This window comes from Lichenostomus cassidix, chromosome 8 (assembly GCF_008360975.1).
Source record: "Lichenostomus cassidix isolate B80296 chromosome 8, HeHo_3.0, whole genome shotgun sequence".
In the NCBI taxonomy this organism is placed as follows: domain Eukaryota; kingdom Metazoa; phylum Chordata; class Aves; order Passeriformes; family Meliphagidae; genus Lichenostomus; species Lichenostomus cassidix.
Window position 1 is genome coordinate 8,938,230 of NC_139489.1, and position 18,376 is coordinate 8,956,605.

The following is an 18,376-nucleotide window of genomic DNA, read 5'->3' on the forward strand; positions in this document are numbered from 1 at the left end:
AGTTCAAAACAGCTATAAAGTTAAACAAAAAGAAGTAGGTGCCTTTCAATTTGCTTTGTTTGTTGTAGTGTAGAAAGAACCATGACAGATGATGCGACTTAGATTTGGATTACGCTGGCTTTCAGGATATTTCTGTAAATAAGGTTTGGGGTTACAGATGACAACATGAGAATATCTTCAATCAGAGGCAAAGGAAGGGAGTCTAAAGGTGTAGATTAGATTATTTGGTCTAGTGTGGTTCTCTAAGACAGATTTCCTATGATTTAACTGTACCGAAATTAATCTCAGTCAACCCAGACCAGGAATGACCCTGACAAGAAGGAACATAGGCAGGGGGTGGTGTCCTTCTGAACCGTCAGAGCTATGGTTCATAGCTGTCTGGCATTTTCTAGTATCAGCTCTGTGACTCATTGTGCCCCAAACTGCTGCTGTTTATCTATCACAGGATTCATTGTGATCTATAAAAGCTCTTCAGTTAGATGTTTGCAATGAAAACATGAGGACTGAGACACTTCTGGCCTTTGTAACTTTATTGCAGAAAAAAAATCCACTATCAACATATTTTACAAAGAAAGTTGCACTTTGGTGTTGGGCGAGTTTTCTTCCTCACCCCTTTATCCTGGACAGCAATGCATGGGAAACCAGAACAACCAGCCCCTGCCCTTTTGATTGAGTGCAGAGACACTTCCCAGATATGCCAGCCTGCACCAGTTCCAGCCAGGATGAAGTTCTATTTTCCACCGCTAACTTGCCAACTTTGTGCTGAAAACCAGTAGCACCCTGCCCTCCGGCAGGGGAAACAAGTCTGTAGCTAGGGAGATCGCTCTGTGCAGACAATGCTTGATACAAAAGCTTTGGAGTTGTGACAATTGCTCCTCAGTCTTCATGCAATCATAGGAGAGAACCAACCTTCTCCTGTTTTACTGGGCATCCTTACAATACACAGATGGAAGGCCAAAGCCAACAGCTGAACCCCAAATGCACTGCAGCCATTTGTCAGCCACTTGGGAAGCAGTAACACAGGAAGGAGGAACTGCTGCCTTACCCAGTTCATCTATTTGACCCAGGCTGGTTCTGCTCCATCTTCGGGCTTTCCAGATAACTTGAGCTCAGCTGATGGGGAAATTCCCCTTTCCCTGCTACAACAACCAATAACAGCACTGGGGAAAAAAAAGGTACTTTTGCAAGTGAGGCCTGGTACCTCTCCTTTGTAGGGTTCAGTGATGTTTCTACTGAGAGGAGGAACTGTGGCTTGTAAGAGCAATGTGGCAGATAATCTCTAGTCCTTGCTGTATCCTGAGGGAGCAACTGGCTTACTCAAAAATCAAACACCCTAGAGAAGGCATGTGGTTCCATTCACCTGCAGTCAAATGTGAGTTAGAAAAGAGGAGCAGGTGTAATTACAGGAAGGCTGTCATGTCACACGCATTCTGGTCTTTCTGAGGCAAGGGCACCAAAAGATCCTCTGACTTACACTCAGAGGCTCTGGTCTGTGGGTTTCCTTGAGAGGCCTCAAGAGCCTTTGACGCAGTCTACAGCAGTGACATTTTGAGGCAAAAGTGCAGAATCTAATCAGCCTAACACCAAGAAAGGGAAGGGGAGGAAGGCACCTACATCCAGGATCTGTCCTCATGACAAGACACCAACTGGCTCAAAAGACCAACATCAGAAAATAGAGGAGCATTGATCTTGCATAGCACAGGAGGGAGAGTGAAGTACCAGTTTTGTACAACAGCTTCCAGCACAAGATTCTAGAAGCAAAATGGGAGGTACCTGAGGAAAGGCTTGTGTTAGTCCAGGCAGGGAAATGGACTAAAGCATTTATTGAGCCTGGAAAAGGAGTTTACACTTATGCTGAAAGCATCAAGTGTAGGAGACACAGTTTCCTAATTTTGGTGAGACCAAATTAGTGTGTCTAATTGGCAGTAGACTGAGTCCTATCAAGCTCTGTTAAGTTAAAATTATGTTCGTTTTCCTCCCAGCAACTTCAAAGCAACATCAAGTAGCAGGGGCACTTCTCCAGTGGCCACAAAACTGTTTTCCCTCGTTAAAGAGAAAAGGTATGCATACAGGAAGGAAGCAGAGCAGTCTTTTATCCACATGGTAGGTGTTTCAGGATGGTCAATGCCAATCCTGGGACTAAAGCTGAAAGAGGAACAAAAAAAAGTGCAAGAAAAACCCCAAAACAAACAATCTTGAAAATACAGAACAAGAGGGAGCCCAAGAGAACTGATTTCCACATCCTTGGCTTCCTCAGAAAACAGCAGTCTCCTTTGCTAGCACTGTGCTGACACCACCAGTGTTAAGAGCCCTAGTCTGGATCACTTGCCCACCTCCTTTGAAAGCAGCAGCCACCAAGATGAGCAGAAGAGATCCATGCAGAACACCATGGCAGGCAAAGGTTGTCTTGGCTAATTGGTTGCCACACTAAAAGGAGGAGACACCTCTTCAGGGCATTGTTTTGAGGAGAGCCTGGAGAAAAGGGCCAGACTTGGGCTCTGATTCGCAGCATAGAAACTTCAACACTGAACTATTAAAAATGTCTAAAACCAAAAGCCATCTGAAAGTGATCTTTCAGTTGTGTGCAAATCACAGCCCCTCATTCCTCAGCAGATCGTCTGGGACCAAGTCCTCAAGGCCTTTTCCTCTGGGCAGTGGACAGCTTGGTTGCCTAGTAGCTGTAGAGGGAGAGAGGGGTGTCCTCCATCATGTCATCCTAGAAGCAGAGAAGAGGGTGCTTTAATGAGATGTCTGCATGACGGCATTATGGTCCCAGCCTGGAAGACTGCTGGGCAGGTAGCACAGCCTTCTCAGCCACACCATCACAGTGTGGCCACCTGCCCAGCCATCCACCTAAATGCTGTCAATGTGCTGTCACTGGATCTTTGGACTGTCAGCTTCCCTCCTGCTGCAGCATTTGGAGAGAAGAGATGTGTGCAGGAACTGCCTGCCTGCTGCAGGGATGTGGAAAACCCTGGCTGTTGAAAACTCCACTCAGCTTGAAACAGCATCAGCTTGCTTGCTAGCTGCAGCTTCCCCAGAGCTAGGCCAGCTTCTGAAACCCTTATATATTTTTATAGTCCCAAAGGGTCAAATGCAGACAGACAGACAGACAACCTCCCTGGAACAGAGCATAGAATCTGCTTTGTCATAGTCACAAAGCAAATATATCAGAAAACAGGAGGAGAGGTTAGGAAGGTGTCATTTCAGGACAAGTTTGGATGGAGCTCTTGTTCCTCTCTCTATTTAACCTCTCAGCATTCCCCTGCAGAGTGAGGGGAAGGCAGAGAGCTTCTTTAGTGCCCAGCCTTGAGACTTGCTGTCTTGATTCAAACCCTGGATGGAAGGAGAGGGACCTAAGAAGGAACAGGAGTGTGTGATCAGCATTGGTGCTGCTGCAAATGCCCAAAGCATTGCTAATGTAGTAGAAGGGGAACTGCAGAGCAGTCAGTGGCAAGCCAGCCCACATCAGGCTGGGCTGAAGGTGTGACTCACCATGGGCAGGTCCTGCAGGCGCCGGAACTCCATGCGGTTGTTGTGCTGGCGATATCTCAAGAAGCCCACCAGGCCCAGGATGCCCACCATGACAATGAAGACGGAGATCACAGTGATTACCAAGGGATCAGCCCTCGTTGTACCAGCCAAATTGGGTAGCTCTGCAAGGAGACCAAGAGAATGAGGCCAAAAGAGAGCCTTCAAGGGCTGGAGCAGCAAAGCTTTGTCTTTTCTGGTTCTGCTCAGTGCAACCAAGAAGCAATTTGATGTAGTCCCAGCCCTTTGCCATGTTTTGTGAGAACAGGCACAAAACAATTACAGAATCAATTGGGTTGGAAAAGACCTCTGAGATTATCAAGTCCAGTCTATGACTGAACACCACCATGGCAGCTAGACCATGGCACTGAGTGCCACATCCAGTGTTTCCTTAAAAACCTCCATGGATGGTGACTCCACCACCTCCCTGAGCAGCCCATAAAAAGCATAGCATTTACCTGAATTCTCATCATCACCAACATCCACCACAGAAGCTTTCTCGTGCCTGGGCTCCAATGACTGTGCCAGTGAAGATGTGCTGGTGGGGATGGCAGATGTGCTGGCAGATGTGGAGCTGGTCTCGAGGGGTTTCACTGTCACAGTACTGAAGGCAGTAGCAAAAGGTGTGCTCTGTACAGTGGAGGTGGGAGCAGAGGAAGTTCTAGGCTCCACAGTGCTCTCCTCTGTGGTGCCCACAGGGCTCGTTCCTGGCTTGGTTTCAGACCTTGCTGCTGTGGGCCCCTGAGTCTGCCCATCAAAAAGCCCTGGCTGAGAGCTGTTAGTTGTTGCTGCAAAATAGGAAGAAGCAATTATTTCAAAGGATCCAGTGCAAGCACACTGTTCTGTGGGACTGGACAAGATGGAAGTAAGACTGTAAGGAAGACTGCTGGGACTATAGGAACAGCAGCTTATTGTCAATCCTTTGGAAAACAAGGAGAACCTTTAGTGCAGCCACAGCTGCACCACACTATAAGCCACAGTGCTTAGAAAGTCCTCTCAGTTTTCATATGTGCCAATCTGCAATGTCAGCCAACCTCAGCTGGGCCCACAAGGCCTGTCCTTGGGGACAAAGGACAAGCAGGGAAGCTCAAGCAACTCTACACACAGCTGGGGATCACCCCAGAGCAAACACTGGGAAAAGCCTCTCATCCCTCCTTACAGGGAGCACAAAAGGAGCTGCCCAGGGACTGGGTAGCAGCACATGCTGGCTCTTTGTCAGTGTTTCACAGAACAGCAGGCTCATGTGACACAAGCCAGGGCAAATGATGCAGTTGTACATGAACACCATGTAAATTAGTGGCCAACCAATATCCGCCTTGCATTAGTGGTGTGTGACAGCTTGGCAAGCCCCAAGGTGAACAAACCTGGGATTGCAGACCCTACAGTCAGTCCCCACCCTGCCCAGCGGGATCTGAAGGTAGGGTAGGGCTCCCCATGGTTACCCAGGGATGGATGAGCTGACACCCATCTCCATGTGTTAAGGGAGGGTTGCTTCCCTCTTCTTTAGGCAGCCAGAAAGGCTCCCATTGAGCCTTCAGCCCTGGTGCCGAAAGAGCCCAGCTGAGCAGCACTGCTAAGGCACATTGTTTCAGATGAGATATATAAAAGATGTCCCTGCACACAATCAACGTCCTAATCAGAAAGCAGCCAGCACCATTAATACCAAAATTAATGGGGTTTGCAAAGAGGATGCTGAATTAACATCTCTGCAAACAAGTCACATTTAACTGGCTCTGCTTAGTGTCTCATGCCCTTCTTCTCCCCCTCCCCAGTTACGAGGAGAGTGCTCAGACGTTTCCAGGTTGTGCATCCTTGAGGCAGGACTTTGTGCACAGGCAGTAAAGGCAAAACCTTACCCGGCACAGTGTTCAGAGGAGGTGTGGGAGTTGCACTGCTGGCATCATCCGTTTCTTCAGTTGTGCTCAAAGGCTCTGTGGCTTCATGGCTGGGCTGGTTTTCTTCCAGAGTGCTGGCAGTCGAGGTAGGGGAGGGGATTGCAGTGCTGCTGTTGACTGACAAGCTCATGTTGTCATGCTCAGGATGTGTAACTATGGTGTCCCCAGGACTGTCAGTGGTAGAAGCCTGAGGTCTCTCTGCTATGGGGGTGGTAGGGATGAAGGCATCCTCCACCTCTGTAGCATGGGCCCTAGTGGCATTGGGTGTTACAGCAGTCAAGTTTTTCTCCAGGCTGGTCTGAGGAATGGCAGTAGTCAATGGACTGAAATCAGAGGCTTTGCTTGGCTCATCTGAGGCTAGCACTGCACTAGGAAAAGGTGATGGTGTCACCAAGGGCTCTGCTGTCTTCTGACCCTCTCCTATGGAATAGAGAAGTTTGTCAGAGATCCCACACTGAAAGGAGAAACAGAGGGGAAGAGCAGAAACTCAACCTCTTTATCCCCTTAACTTTAATTTCAGCACAGGTTCACACTTGGGAAAGGGATTCAAACAGCTTCTCTGTCCTCCTGGCCTTTCTGAGGCAGGGACCTGTCCTAGAGGACTTTCCCTTTACCCTCCTCCCCCTCAAGTCCTGTGCTCTTATTCTGTAGGGACAGCATCACCAATCCCTCTATACTTGAGCAACTTTTAAACTTTTTTAGAGGATTTGGGTTTGTTAAAAGTACCACCTGATACCTGATTCCATAAGAAATTTAGATAAGTCTTCTTTGGTTCATTGAGAAAGAGTCAAAAATGCTGCTGAAAAAACACAAATGAAGAAAATGTGGATGTAGACCCTCTAGCTCCCCTGGCCCAATGAAGTGGAGAAAAGTGATATTTAAAAGGACTGTGGCTGGCAAAGGTACAGCATATATTTTAAGTCATCTTAGTAGTAGTGTGGGATTCTGCTAGAGCGAAAGGTGAAATGGGTAGCAAGAGAGTACTACAGCTAACAGCTGGTGGTGTGCTTTGGAAGCCACCTTCATGAGCTATTTATGAACACATCACCCCCATGAAGTACAACTGTTGTCATAGAAATGGGGAGATAATCAGCCTCCCACTACAGCAAAAAGGGCCAGCTTCCCTGAAGGGAACCTGCAGCAAGCAAGGATCCCCCCAGATCCACAGCTGCCAAACAGTGTGACAGCATACGGGAGGAGGAAAACCACAAGGCTCTTTCTTACACTGCCTGCTCATAAACACAGATCCTGTGAGGGTTTTTCAGGGTATAAACAGGAAGAAAACAGAGAAATGTAGCCACATCAGGATGGACTCTCCAATTTAAAAACATCTCATAGTAAATATTTTGACCATTTCTGTTAAAGTTTCTACCCAAGCCACAGAGGACTAATGAGCCAGTTATAGAAAAAAACAAAGGTACTGAAGCAAATCTGTCATTATGTCCCTTCTCTGCTTCTGAAGAAGCATCCAAAGTAGATGATGTCACCAAGAAACATACATCTACCAGCAAAGCAGCTCATTCTTATACTGTTTAGGGGAAATTTCAGCAGTTTTTAAAAGCTCTTCAGATCAGATACAGTTATCAGAACTCTTCTCCAGCTACAGCGCTTAACAGGCCCCAAAAAAAGACACAATACATCCCTCTGGCAAGACCTTTGCAGTACTCTGACCTGCTGGAGAATTCAAAACTCTGGAGCAGCCTGATGGAGCTGTGCTTCCCCGGCCTGGGGCCCCAGTCCCAGGAGGGCTCTTGCAGGGATGCACAACCCTGCTCAGCACATTCGGAGAACAAACTCTCACAGGGAACCCCAGCTGGGGCAACTTAAACATGAAGACCAAAGGCCTAAGTGATGTTCCCTTTGGCCTCGCCTGGATCCAGCTGTTCATGGCCAGAATGTGCCTCCAAATAAAGCAAGTCACTGCAACGGAGCTCAGGCATAGGATGCTCTTACACCAATAACACCTGGAAGGAAAAGAGCTGAGCACTGCGTTTCCTGGGATCAGGCACCAAAAGGGACAGCTCTTCATGTGACAATTTCCAGCCTTAAACTCAGTGCTGCTAATCACCACAGGGTGGGATCCCACCAGCTCCGGATGCTGGCTGGGCACTGGCGGATGCTTGCTCAGTAAACACCCAACTACCTGCTCCTATGCAGCCAGAGAGGCACAGAGCCATGCTGTCACCGTGGGGTAAACAGGAAAGGTAGTGGCCAGGTGCCCGGCCAGTGGCAAGCCTGGCTACGTGCTGCTCTGAATAGCTTGCCTGTGCCCGGGACAGCCTCTCAAGGCATGGCAAGTCATGACTTGAGTCATGCAGAGGAAAGATTCGTGGAGAGCTGTCTTGCAAAAAAGGCCTGAGCAACTCTGAAACCATCATGCCAGTTTCTGATTAGAAAAGTGATAGGAAAGATGGGTGCTAATGTCTTTACAGGCAACTCGATGTGTGAATGTTTTCAGGAGAAACAGGTCTTAATGTCTCTACGTACCTCAAGCTGCACAAATTGTTATGGAACCCAGACAGTTTGACTACCGTTTGAACTCCTGAACTTTATGGTAATAGAAAAACAGGTCTGCACAAAGTCTGTTGCAGAGCCCAGAAAGTCTGAACTTCTGGTGGATCCGCAGAACCCAGATAGCTTGAATTTCTGAACTTCTGGGGGCAAATGGGGGGTTCAAGGGGGTAATATGTGGTAGGTGGTGGGGGAAGGCTGGTACCTCAGCCAGTGGGGAAAGGAAGAGGGCAACGTTCGATCAGGAGTTTAGGATAAAAGGAGGCTGTGTCTTTGAAGCCTCGAGAGAGAAACCCCAAGGGGATATGCCCCAGTGGGCTCTCTCCTATTATTTGAATAAAGGTGCAGTACTCCTCTGTCTCCTCAATGGACACAGGGTTTTCATAGCGTGATTTTCTGGACAAAAGGAAAGTCAGAGGGAAGGCACATGAGTCTGGGCCCTGCACACCAGGGCATCTCCCCACAGTGCCAGCAACTGACACCCCTGCCACAAGGTGCTGTCGGACAGGAGGGTTTGTGGGGACAAAGCAGCTCCCCCCACCCCACTGCATGCACAGCTTCCTGCTGTCTGCAAGAGGTGGGACTAGTGTTTCCCTAAGCTCTTCTCTCCAAGAAGCTCCTTGGCTTCTTCCCACAAAATTATCTGGTGTCCTTCACTGCCAAGGAAATGGTCCCTGGGTGGATTGGCTGCTCTGGCTCTGGTGTAACACAGCACTGTGGTGTGTAAAACCTGGTTTGTAGAGAATTGCAGAAGAGATTTTAAATTGACTGGGGAGGAACAAGGGACTTGCTTTGAGCATGGCAAGTGTTGATGGCACCTCAATTAGCAAGTCATCCAGCTCAGCACATCACAGCACACCCAACTCAGGAAACAAAGGAGAGCCTGAAAAAAAGGAGAGCCTAATCCAGACTTACACAAAGATTCAAGACATTAAGAGATGATGGTGGGAAGACAGAGAAGGCAAGAGCCTTAAGATGATCAAGGAAACAAAGGACTGAGTAAATCCTGATCACCCGGGGACAGACAGACAAAAGATCCCCATCACCCGTCTGTCAGCTCCTAAAGGGTAAGGGCACATCTAAAGCCAGCACAAGGTCACCAAGCAGAGCACCTGGGGAAATCCCCCAGAGGCGTAACTTGGTGCTTGTGAGCTGTAGGTGTTAAGAGTACAAGCACAAGTGAGTTTTACTTCAGTTTTAAATAAAAACAGTCTTCCAAAGTGCCTTACATTAAGATTTGCTACATCGCTGTTACAATGCTGCAGCTTTGTTTGCCAGTTTTATCATCCATCCAAGAGGGCAACCTACAGCCATGCAAACAAAACCCGGCGCAAACCCTGCTGTACAGAGGGGAGAGCAGAGCGCAGCTACAGCTGCCTCTGCTGGGGGAGATGCAGCGAACCCCGCACGGACTGGGATCCGCAGGGGTCCAGCTCCTGGTCTGCTCTGGAGCCTCCGTGCCCAACAGGTCGGAAAATCCCCAGCTTCGGCGCTGTTGTTGCTGCTCCCGTCGCTGTGTGCTGATGGTTTTAGCTGTTTATCGGTTACCTATAGAGACGCAGGTCAGAACTCGTTCCTCTGGCGTCTTCCTGGAGAAGCTCTGCTTCCTGAACCACATGCCAGGAAAGCCATGGCTGTAATGCCTAAGGCATCGCCCTCTTCTGCTTCTGGAGACAAGAGGGAACCATGTCGTTCTTGTTACAGATGTAAAGGGAAAGAGTTAGTGTGGATGCTTCACTTTTTCTGTGATTCTCCAAGACCTCACAGCTGCAACACCCCATGACAGCTGGTAAAGGTGCACTCCCCCTTGAATCCATAATAAAACAGCTATGACTGTACCAGGATCTGAAAGCAGAACCTCTGACCATAAGAGTATGTCTGTTTCCCTGACAGGAACCCAGGGCTGGGCTTGCTTTGGTTATACTGAGATGCCTGCTGAAGCAAAGCTGGTCCCCCGGCTAACAGCCCCTCTCCTGCCCGTGTCTGTGCTAACCTCCAGGCTCAGCCTGTGCGTGGTGAGAACCAGAGATCCCAGACCACATTAGGGCAGGGCTGGTGGATTTGGAGTGGCAGCTCCCATCAGACTGTGCTGACTGCAGTGACCTCTGTCTGGGAAACAACAGGGGCAAAGGAAGAGAGTGGTCCCAAGGGAGGAGCGCTGCAGCCAACCAAGAAGCAGACCCTGCCTTGGACAAGGGTGGGAAACACTCCCAGCTCCTTGAGGGAACGGAGGGCTCTGAACATCAGCCCACAGCTTCGACCCCTCTCCAGCACTGCCTGACAACACTGAGGGACCTCCACACATCAATCCGAGCTCCCACCAGCTCCAGAACACAGTAAAAATATACTGTAACAGAGAGGAGTGAAGGAAGCCAGCTCTGCAGGAGATGGGGCCGTTCCTGCCTCGCACTCCCTCCCCAAGATTCAGGGCTGGGGCCAAGCGAGGGGCTGAGGAAGGTTTGCACAACCAGCAACCAAAGTCACTGCTGTGCCAGGGCAGTAAGAGTGGGGAAGTGTCCTCCATCCTCTGCCACAGCGGCTACTCCACCATCTATTTCTCAGAATAAAACAATGACACAGCGCAGGGACTCAGCTGGACAAGCCCATCAACGAGCTTCTGCCACAACCCTCCTGCCACTCTCAGCAGCATCCTCTGCACCCTCCTTCATGTCTGACAGAAACAGCAGCCTGAACTCCCCAAAGATCAACACCAACCTAGCTCCAATCCATAGACTTGAACACTGTTTTTAAAATTACATTTAGGAAGAGATGCAGGAGAGCCACATAAGGTGAGGAAGCCCATGGCAGGCTGGCTGCTGGGGCTTGAGGGAGAGCAGGGCAGCAGGGTGCAGGCTGCAGCCAGCATTGGAAAAGGTGCACAGAGACCCAGGTGAGAGCTAAGCACAAAGATGAGTAAGCACAAAGTGCCCGTGGGAGCAGGACTCCCTGGTGTGGATGTATTCTGCTGCATAGGCTGTCACTGTCTGAGGATAGCACCTCACTTAAATCAGCTTCCTACAGAATACATGTCAAACCACTGCTCTGATTCATTGAAAAGGCACCCAAACCCTTCCACAATGCTATTTTGGTGCACTAAATGAATTCAATTTCCATTTAAGTGTAACAGCTCCATTTGCAAACAACCTAGTAAAATGGAAAAATATAATGTTTAAAAAGTAACAGCATAAATGGTAACCTGTATGTATTAAAACAGTTATATCCTACTGCTTAGCAAAGTACTTCATTAAATGTAGAAATTATCTTTTGTTGCCAGTTATTATGTTTTATGGTTACCAACCAACAGTAATTAGACAATCTCTTCAAGGAAAAAGAGCTTGAGTATAAATGCAAATAAAACCATATAGTGGGATTTGAAACCAAGGCTCTTAATTTCATTTAAAAGCAGAACTGGAATAGCTGCTGATTAGATACTAGCTGAGCCTGATCTCTTTTCCTGGAATTAAAAAGAAATCCAAGCACCAGAAGAGATTTCTGGAGCCCTTCAGGAAAGTGCCAGATGCACCCAGGGATGCTGCAGAGCAAACACTGTGATAAAGTGAGGCTCAGTGACAGGACCTGGTACAAGGGACAACTGCTTTGTAAACTCAGCTCCAGTTGGATACCTTGCAGGACCTCGATGGAGGCAGGATGCCAGAGGGCTGCATCTGCTGCAGGCTCCAGCACTCTCCCTGCCAGGGCTGATGCCCGGGCTGTCCCCATCCCCATCCTGGCTGAGAGAGGCTGAACAGACTCTGTCTGCTGCGAGGAGTTCAGGAGGGAGGCATGGGCACAGATCCGACCTTGCAGCCTGTTCGGGGACCACAGTGAAGCTCTTCATGGCAGCAAGTTAATTCGCTGCACCCCTCGTGGCCTCTGCGAGCTGCTGTGCAGGTAGCAAAACTGGGGGTGCCAAACTGGGGGTGCTGAGCACCTAGTCCAGCCCTGGAAAGCTGCCGGGCCAGGCTGCAAAGCAAGAGCTGAGGTAAGGGACAGGAATAGAAACCAGGTCTCCTGACTGAGAAGGCAGATGGCCACGAGCAGAGCACGAGACAGGGGCAGATTAGATATGGGGTGCTAAGCGAGTGTGTGCTGGGGAGGGACAGCCCAGCACCCAACTTGCCCAGGCAGGCAGGAAAATGCCTCCTCAGGGCATCTGTGGATACCTGGCCACAGGCTTGAAAGCTGGGGGAACAAAAAGGGGAGGCAGTGCTAGCACCTTGACAGATGGCACTACACTGGACAGGGACAGCCAGCCAATGGTGGCATGGCAGAGCAAGAATTGTGGGAACAGGGATGAGCAGCCCTGGAAACAGCACCATAAATGCCAAGCACAGATACTTCAGTACTAGGAAAACCCATAAAACAGCACGGACATGCCCAGAGCATGCAGCAGTTCTGGAGCCTGAGCTGGGCAGTAGGGCAGCACCAGCCTGATTGCTGCCTGCAGGACACAGCACCCCAGGGTGTCAGGCTCTGCCTGGCCCTGCCACCTGAGATCCTCCTCACCCAGCCAAGGGAGCGAGAGATGCAACAAACTTCTTTCCCACAGGTTTGCAGGAAGCTCTATCACTGATCCCTCATTCAGAGGTGAGGGGGCTTATCCAAAATTCCTGTGGCAGGGAAAAGGGAGAGCAGGCTGCCTTGCTCAGCTACCACTGTCACAGCAGCCAGTTATTTTCCACTGGCCACATGCAGCTCTGGAGCACCTTGCTTGGCAGGGAAGTGCCTGCGAGACTCCCATGCTGTTTGGTTTTGTTCCTTGACAGGGACTGAGCTGTGGTGAAGACCCTTTGTCCACAAGCTGCTGGGCATACCCATGGCATGCACGGCCTGGGAAGCCTGCCCTTCTCTGGGGTTGTGTAACCCCAGTAATACACCAACAGCAGGGAGCTCTGGCATCAGACAGCCCTGGCCCTGCTTACCTCAGGAGTCACAGCTGCAGTGGAGGCAGCATTCACGTCATTAGGAGAAATTAATTAGCCAGTTACCTTAACAGCAGCCCCATGTCAGCAGGGAGCCTACTCTCCAGTGCAGTGTGGCATGAGCTGGGGGAAGTTTGGACATCAGGAAGCCTGCCCAGCCCTGCCCAGCCCCCAGGTCCTTCCAGCTGTGTAACTGCTGGTTCCATGGGCTGTGAGGCTTGGAGGATGCATCCTGCCCCTACAGGGCTCAGGATGTGACCCCAGTTGTGCTGAGACTTGTGAAAGCTGCCCCATAAAGCATTGAGGGGATGATCACAGACATGTGAAAACCCCTGCAGCAAGAACTGCGTTTGCCCACTCAGAGGGTCTTCATGGAAAGGAAGGAGGGACAGGGGCCTCTGTGCTTTGTCCCTGCTCCCCTTTGCCTGGAGGGATGGGGCCAAGGGAGCTGAAGGAGATGACTGCTTTGCCCTTGCCCAGCAGGTCAGACCTTGCAAGGGCAGCAGGGAGCCAAGGCCACCTGGGGCTGAGGGAAGAGCACAAAGTAGAAATGGCATCAAAGACTGATGGCATGACATGAAAGGCTGGGCAGGGGGTGCAGGGTCACACAGCTGGAGGTACCACCCTGAGGAGAGCACCAAGCTGTGACTCAGTTGAGTGCAGGAGAGCTGGAGCTGTCCTGTCAGGGTGGGGTCGAATCCATCCACTCCTCCTCGCCCTGGGCAAACAAAGGGAAAAAAATCACAACAAATCGGCAGCAGGACCCTGAAGCGGACACACTGCCCGCCTGTGTGCACGGCCCCGGTGGTGCCGACAGACGGAGCTTTATGTGTTCGTGCTGCTCCCAGCCCTGCGCCACTCTCACTGCTTGCAAGGCAGCTCGGCACAGGAGGGAGAGGCAGAAAAATGCCCAGACCAAAATTACTCGGGGTTTTATTTGTAAGGCTAATGGTGCTGGAGGAAATGGACTTCCGCAGGCAGTGAAGAAAGGCTGCATTGAGAGGCTGGGGTGGGCAGAGCACAGGAGACGCAGTAGCCTGAGCTCTGTGGCCCTTCTGCAAACCCAGACAGGGAGTGGGAGTAGGCGCTGCCGGACAGGGGGAGCAAAGGGAATCTGCTGGGAGCAGTGCAGAGAGCAGCTCATGAAGCTAGGACAAGCCCAGTTTTGTCTAGGGATTGCTGATTTCAGGGCCAATCTCTGGGCGAACCATTCCTGCTGAGATTTTCTGGTGTCTCATTATGTTTTGTGCTTGCTATGGGGCATTTTATTATTGGTGGCATCTCTTCCATGCCATCTATTTTCACAAAACATTTGCTCTTTCAACCACAGTTGGGATTAGCTAGTGAATTCAAAAGCTATGAGGACAAGGGCTGGGTTAGCTGCGTAGGTACCATTTCCTGAGACTGTGAAGAATCTTGTATTGGGACACTAAGCAACAAAGATCCCAGGAAAAACTCAGTGCCACCTTAATTTCTGGAATATTCTGGCAGTTTGAGTCTCTTTGCAGCAAGAGGGTTCCTATGAGCCAGCTGGGGCAAGGGGCTCCCTGGGGTTTCCCAGTGTGCCCAGAGTGTGAGACATGGGGCCAACATAGCCAGCGGCATCTCAGAGCTCCTCCTCCTCTCAACAGTGGAAATCCTGAGTCCTTCCTTTGCCAGTGGCTGGTCACCTCCCCACACCCCACCACAGCACAGCCACTCTCGTGTGGGGAGTGCAGCTTTGCCCACATAAAGGGTGCTGGTTTGGGACTGCTCCCAGTGCTTAGCCTCAAACCCAACTAAACCACATCCGGCACCCAAAACCTCATCCTCAGTGCTACTCTCATTGCTGGGGCTCAGCCCCACAGGCACCTATTACATGGTTTTACCAGCCCTAATTAGTTATTAGAAACTGAGTTTCTGTGTGTCACCCCTTGGTCTCTGCTGCTGCTGTCATGGTGCTGCGATCTGACCAGGGTCTGTCCACGGGCTTTTCTCAACCACAAAGAGGAAAAACACGTTTTACTTCCCGCGACCTGGGCAAGTCCCTAAATGCCACAGAGGCTTTGTCACTTCCAGGGTCAAGGGGAAGGTGACAGCCCCCCGACTCGGGGCACACCGCAGCCACACGGCAGAGCTCGGTGGTGTCGGCGGACGGGGCTGTCAGCGCCACGCTGCACACTGCGCCTGCCCACGTGGGGACGTGTTGATCGTGGAGCAGAGCCGAAACACAGCCCGGGAGAATTTGCCTGGGGCCGGGGTCTGGCTCTTGCTCCGTCCCGAAAAACTCCATCCGTCCTGCTCCTCTCCGCTCAGGCACAGGGCCCTCGTCCCGTCGTGCTGCGGGAGGCGGCAGAGTTCGGGCTTTGTCCGGGGTTTCCCTCGGGGGGAAGCTCAGCAGCGGCTCGTGGGCATCCGAGAGCTGCAGGGAGGGAGGCAGGAAGCTCGCAGGGCTAAATGCCGGCGGGTGAGCGCCTCCAGGATCGTTGCTCCCCTCCCCGCGCATCCCCTCGGGATCCCGCCGGGCGCCGGGCGGGAGGTGAGCCTGGGCAGCTACGCCGGCGGGAGCAGCGCTGCCGGCAGCTGCCTTGTATGGGCAAGGCCGGGACCGGCGGCCGTGCTGCTGCCCGGAGCGCGGGGCTCACCCGGGACCCCCCCGAGCATCCTTGGGCCACCTCACCCGCGCGTCCGCCGGGGCGACGGCGCCCGTGGCCGGGAGCATCTTGCCCGTGTTAGGGGGCCAGGCTCGGGGCGCTGCTCCCCGGAGGGTTCCGTCCCTGGGGGGGGCTCCCCAGACCCTTCTCCCGCAGCCCCACTAGCGGGCGGAGGAGCCCGGGCCCCGGCGCTGCCCCGACGGCTGTCCCGACGCTGCGCTCCCTGCCGCGACGAGACCGGCGGGATCCCCCGGGCATCCCCCCCCGCCCCGGCACCCCTCGACGGCCGCCCCGGTACCTGGCAGGGCGCAGAGCAGGCAGCAGGCGGCGGCGAGGTGGAGCAGGGCGCGCCGCGTCCCCTCCATGCTGGGCCGATCCGCGCTGGCTCCGCCGGCGGCACCGGGGCGGTGCCGGGGCGGGCCGGCGGCCGGGGCGGGGCGGGCGGCACGTGGTCCAGCCCTGGCCCCGGAGGAGCGGGGCGGGGGCAGCTGCCCGTCCCCATGCTGCCGGCCCGGTACCCCGCATCTCCGTGTCGGACAGCTCACCCTCGGTCCAGTCCCGTTTCGGTCCCCGGCACCCTCGGTTCGGTTCGCACCGCCCCCAGCATCACCGGTTGGTCCCCGCACTCTGGGTTAGGGCAGGACACCCTTGGTCCAGTCTGACTCCGGCCTCGGCATCCCCGGAGCGGTCACTCCTGGTTCGGGCAGGACACCCCCGCTACCGTTCTTCTCTGTTCTAGGAATTCTTAGCCCAGGTTTGCATTACCTCATCACCCCACGGACTGGTTCAAGTGACCCCCAGGCCAGGATCTCACCACCTCCTAATCTGCCCTTGGCACTCCCATTTGAGCCTGACACCCCATTTCTGCCACATGCAGGGATAGGGACAGTAGATGAGCCCAACGTCGGGTATCATTCCTGGGGCCTCCAGACAGTTTCAGGGTGTGTGGGCACAGCCGGGTGCAGAGCAGTTCCAAGCACCCCCGGATAACTGCCCTGGCCAGGGTTCAGCCAGGTGCCCAATGTGCTGGTTCCTCAGGGCATCCTGCACCCCTGGGACATCCCCTGGCTTCACATCCCTTCCAGCCTCCTGGGGGATAGGGGCTGGCCAGGCCCATCCAGGCACTATGAGGGCTGAGACATCCTTCAGGAAGTCTGACTGCTCTCTTCAGTCCAGCATTTCTGGAGAAGAAACTCCATTATGAAGCTGTTAGTGGCCAGGCAGTTTGAAAAGTCCAAAACCTCCTCGCAAATCCCTTGTTATGATGCTTCTTCCCTGATTCCAGTCTCAGGCATGCAGCCAGGGTGAGCCCTGCTGTCTGGTCTCATGTGTTCTCATTGAAACAAGTTTCAGGCTTTAAATTGAAAACTTTGAAACTTGAATACTTCAGACTTTGCATTGAAACAAAGTTTAGGGCTTCTCTGATCTAGGAAAGTGCCCTTCGAGCCTAAGATGAAAAGAGAATGGGATCTTGGAGGCATCCAAGGGCTCCACGTTATGTCATGGTCTGTGCTGATACTCTCTCAGGCTGCTTTGGCAGAGGTGGGGCTGTGGGTCCCCTTCTTCATCAGATACCTGTGTCTGCAGTACCATGGGACAGATGAGGAAAGTAGAAATGGATGTTTTTGTTTCCCAAGGGATTTTGCCTCCCTTTTTCAGTATGGGGCTCCTTGCTGTCCTCGGTTCTGAGGTAGAAGAGAGTTGATCTGATACAGAACTGATCATGCCTTTTACCAGCTTTATATGAGAAAGTAAAATTAAATCTTAGCCCCTCGTGGGAAATGTATTTCTAGCTGCTTATTACCTACTGCCAAGAAAACTAGCTGTACCGTTTTCTGGCAGAGGTAATTGTGCTTGTACAAATGTCCCGTTTCTAAGGGGAATTATTTTAAACATATTTACAACTACTTGGTAAGTTATAAGAGTCTTCTGCTACCCACAGAGGCTTCAGGGCAGAGCAAAGCCTGCTTTGCTCCACACAGGCTCGTGCTGCAGTGTGCATCACCCGGCCCAGGAGCCTGCCACATCTCACCAGCGAGTAACTTCCCCAGGGCATCTCCCCAGGCACCCATCCCTGAGGTGACATGAGCTCCAGAGGACCCCTGAGGTGACATGAGCTCCAAAGGACGTCGGCACTGCTGGCTGTGCCCACAGTTCATGAGCGCGTCCAACGCCTGTGCGCTTGACTCACTTCTCTCCTCTGGCCTCTCCCTGGAGACGCCAAAACGATATCCATCTCAGCTGGCTTATAGAAGGTGGCTCGCAGTCGTCAAGGTTACCAGTCCCTCTGCTTTAATTAAGCACACAGACACTGCACGGGGTATTTTCAACAGCCGGGGAACAAGGAGGAAGGGGGGCTGGCATTCTCTGGAGGGGTTGGTGAGCAGCACGATAAATCTGGGCAGATGAGCCCCCCTGCAGGTCACTGCTATTACTTAGCTGATCTCCGCACTCATTAGGATTATTATTAACACACTAATGTGGTACCTTTGGCTCCCCACAGCAAGAAAGGAGGAATTGGGAGCAAGAAAAGTGACATCTGTGTGACAATATCTTTAAGATGATACTGCCGATGTCCCAACTTGGAGAAGAGAGCAAAAATAAGGGGAACTTTAACATCCCACTGGTACACAGCTACTCTCTCATGGAATAAGCAAAACCACTCCCCTTAGACAACAGGCAGCAGCCCCCCATATCTGTTGTACGCTTTTGACTTGTTCTTGAGCAGGACTAAAAATACCCTTGAAACCCTAGCAGCATTTAGATCAGACAGGTCTGGGTAACATCGAGGCTTGAGGACTTAGAATAACTTTTGAAAGAAGGTTTTGTGCTCAAAAACCACATCAACTTTGCCAGTGTCACACCTCCCTCTTGCAGTGGCTCT

The 18,376-nt window shown here is 51.9% G+C and overlaps 2 protein-coding genes across 5 annotated transcripts in view; one reads left to right on the plus strand and one right to left on the minus strand.

The window, feature by feature from the left end:
* TESK2 (testis associated actin remodelling kinase 2) overlaps nt 1–18,376 on the plus strand; it is a 115,654-nt gene that overhangs the window by 10,216 nt on the left and 87,062 nt on the right. The gene's annotated exons all lie outside the window — the stretch shown is intronic.
* LOC146433784 (uncharacterized) lies at nt 513–15,910 on the minus strand. 3 transcript variants are annotated; one of them, XM_085067729.1, is made up of 5 exons: nt 15,791–15,910; nt 5,388–5,846; nt 3,990–4,319; nt 3,496–3,656; nt 513–2,716 (listed from the first exon to the last, which is right to left on the minus strand). In XM_085067729.1, exons 1-5 carry the CDS (start codon nt 15,855–15,857, stop codon nt 2,672–2,674), a joined length of 1,062 nt encoding a protein of 353 aa, XP_084923855.1. In that variant the 5' UTR covers nt 15,858–15,910; the 3' UTR covers nt 513–2,671. The 3 variants fall into 3 exon arrangements, with proteins under 3 accessions (XP_084923855.1, XP_084923857.1, XP_084923856.1); XM_085067731.1 differs by having other exon boundaries at nt 5,388–5,789; nt 15,791–15,905; XM_085067730.1 differs by lacking the exon at nt 513–2,716 and adding an exon at nt 2,723–3,356.